The following is a 3,306-nucleotide window of genomic DNA, read 5'->3' as shown; positions in this document are numbered from 1 at the left end:
AGCTAAAAAACATAAACCGAACCAAAGGAAATAAAGAAAAGGTACACACACATAGACTGTATATATATATATATATATATAAACAGCTGGCTTCTGTTCATTGACACAACCTTGGACTGCCGCCCTGTCGCATCGGAGGGATGCAGAGTAAGTGTGGATCTGAAATGTAGTAAAGTCTATACCTTATATGTAAAGTACTTGTTTACAAGGCTATTTTACCCCCTTAAAATGTAGAAACATTTTAAATATTAAACCGCCCAATGCTTTGAGCGCCGGCTGAAATAAAAGGATGATATCTGTTCTGCCATTGTCCTTAGTATACCTTTTTAAAAACATATATTTTTTAATTCAGTAAAGAATGGCAGTTTCAGATACAACCTTTGTTCCCTCTGATTAAAACAAGGCCTCTTTTTCACCAAAAGATGTATTTATTTTCGTTGTCGTTTTTTTTCACTTATTAGTTTTTTTTTTCGTTTTTTTCTCCATATTCTTTTTGGGAATGACAGACATGCTGGGACAAATATGATACAGTCTTTAAAGTGGTCTCAATCAATCAATCAAATCTTCATCGGCCCCCGAAAAAAGACTCTCCGACAGCAAGCGAATCCGTTCTTCCGCTTTTAACAATTACACTTACAAAGTTGTTAATATAACATCGAAAGGCAGAACAAAAAGTGTCCGAAACAAAAACCAAAAACAAAAAGTGAAATCCGGGTCACAATTAATACCCCCCCACCCCCCCCTCCCCAACATACAGTGCGGTTTACTGTTCTGCGAGGTTTGCCTCTCGCTCGCCCCCTCTTCCACCCTCAACCGCCGTCGTTCCTCCCACACTCTCCCACCTCTCCGCATCGCGCTAACCTCAGCAGAGTTTAGTAGTCAGGTGATCCGATTGTTTCAGTATCTCCGTGTTGTACATGTCCAGCGCGTGGTTCACGCGGATCATCTCGCTATTGTTCAGCTTGAGCCTGTGCTTCAGCATACACGAAAACAGATCAAGCTGGGGCTTCCCGGGGGCCACGGGCGGGGCCAGGCGGTTAATCCGATCCCTGATATCCAGCAGCAGGAGCATGACGGACGACGACGAGTAGAACTGGGTGCCCTGCGTGTACGACTGGTTCACCTGCTGCACGGCGCTGCGGAGCAGGTCGGCGTTGAAGCGCAGGCTGTACCCAAACACCTGGATGTCGGAGATCTTGATGTAGATCTGCCGCTTGTTGGGGTCCGCCAGGTCCACGGGGCCCTGGCCCGTGTCGTTGCGCAGGCCCGTGGGGATCTTGGCGCGGCTGCGCAGGTAGATGTGCACCGTCTCGAAGAAGGTCTTCCACCGGTTGCCCAGCAGCAGGGTCCAGTTGAAGCACTGCGAGTTGGCCAGGCGCACCTTCTCCCAGCGCGGGTAGCCGTGCTCGCCGAACGGCATGCTCCAGCCCTCCGAGTGGCTGCCGCTGAACGGGTTGACGTAGACGAAGAACATGGGGTCGATGCTGCTGTTGCGCATCTGGCAGATCTTCATGGACAGGCCGATGATCATGTGCAGGTAGTCCATGCGGTTCTTGTTGCTCTTCAGCGTCAGGGACATGCGCTTGCGCCAGCGCGGGTCGAAGAAGGTCTCCAGGCGGATCTCGTTGCTGATGAAGGTGGTGTGGATGTAGAGGCGCGAGTCCATCTTCTGCAGCAGGTACTTGAGCTCCAGGTCCTGGAAGTCCAGGTCCGTCTCGAAGCTGATGAACTGCTCGCTGCGCTCCGAGTCCACGTTCTGCGGCTCGCAGCGGCCGCGGTACAGCTTGTAGCCCTTGTTGCACGAGCCGCACTGGGAGATGTTGGCCAGGCTGCACATGGCGCAGCTGTTGTTGCCGCCGATCACGCAGGGGATGGGCCGCTGGCAGAGGGTGACGCCCGTGTGGCACACGCACATCCGCTGGCTCTCCAGGAAGGTGCCCCAGAAGCCGTTCTCGTTGCAGTAGAGGAAGGACTGAACCCGGTTCAGCCACTGCATCACAGACCTGCGAGACAAAAGACAAGGAAGATCGGACTAGGTTACGAGAGGTTTGGCAAGCCATCGCAACAAAAGTCCCCCCCCCCCCCCAAAAAAAGTCATCGTTGTAATTAGTTTTCGGTTGTAGTTTGATAAAGTAGTGGTTGCAGGTGGACTAGAATACTGAGTTTTAAAGTGGGTGGAGTCCCTTTATTTCCCTCAGGCAGGGCATCCCTTGACAGCATTAAAGTATTTCTATGCTAATCTCGTCTCTTACCCCCCCCCCCCCCTCAGGCACAGTTTGCTGTCATCTTGACAGTAAAGAACTTCCTTTGTGACCATCGGATGTGAATTCTAAATTCCCAAATCTTTTCTCAGACGGGGAAGACGAGCTCAAGGTTGGCTTGACATGCTAATAAACTTTGAGTAGTAACTATGACAGAGGACCTTGAGATCTGTTAGGCCTCGAAAATCCATCCCCAAGCCATTCCTAGACACAAGGCTGGTATAGATTAGTATGATCTTGGTGATGCTAACCATCTTTGACCTCTCTACATTTTGCTTCAACTAGAAAAAGAAATGGTTTCTATGCAACGCCTAGGTCGAAGAATTAGAAGATCATCCCTACAAATTTTTATTTTTCTCAGTACTAAGAAATAATAAGTCTAACATTTGCATATGTCCACTAAATACACTTTACAGCTTATTAAAAAGCTGTATGTAGCACATCAGCGATCCGTCAGTAACCTAGCAACAGTGTGCCGCTTTATTCAATGGGATGCTCTGAAAACATACATGGCCTGCTCTGAAAACAAGCCTGGTTTACAGAGATCCTGAGCTCAAGTAGTACTCGGTTGAGTCTGTGTTGTTTCATTCTCCGCTCATAATTGCACACGGATGCAGAGCAATCACAATAACTACTTAATCGAATGGATTTATATTAACTGTTAAGATTGTGTTATCTCAAGTGCTCATCTGAAACACGTATCAGAAAACGGCCGCCGTTAATATGCAATTTCAGGGCGTCTCGCTGCCACTTCCAGACCCTTTTTTTTTCCCTGACTCTCTGGAAGCCAAGTGGCTTGCTGTGGTCTCTCCAAAGGGAATCAAAAGGCAGGGTGGAAAAAAAGCCTCTTTTTTTTTCCATGAATGAGAACAGAAATGTGCGGCTATGTAATGGCTCATCAGACAATTTTGATGCTTAGATGACGTGTCATAAATCACAGCCACCTCCTGTGTCTGAGCCAAAGGGAAGCAGGGGGAGGCCCATTTCACCACAGAGAGCACGGACCGCATGCAGATGGCTGCAAGTGTAATGGCAGCAATACCAA

At 48.5% G+C, this 3,306-nt stretch overlaps 1 protein-coding gene across 1 annotated transcript in view; it reads right to left on the bottom strand.

Annotated features, from left to right (window-relative positions):
- Positions 1 to 750: 750 nt before the first annotated feature.
- Positions 751 to 3,306, bottom strand: part of brinp1 (bone morphogenetic protein/retinoic acid inducible neural-specific 1) — a 94,124-nt gene continuing 91,568 nt past the window's right edge. The window contains exon 8 of the mRNA XM_030342353.1: positions 751 to 2,003. Coding sequence (XP_030198213.1) covers positions 863 to 2,003 — 1,141 coding nt within the window. The 3' untranslated portion in view covers positions 751 to 862. The remainder of the gene's footprint in view (positions 2,004 to 3,306) is intronic.

This window comes from Gadus morhua, chromosome 19 (genome assembly GCF_902167405.1).
Source record: "Gadus morhua chromosome 19, gadMor3.0, whole genome shotgun sequence".
In the NCBI taxonomy this organism is placed as follows: Eukaryota; Metazoa; Chordata; class Actinopteri; order Gadiformes; family Gadidae; genus Gadus; species Gadus morhua.
Note: the sequence above shows the minus strand (reverse complement) of the source record. Positions and strands in the feature narration are given on the sequence as shown.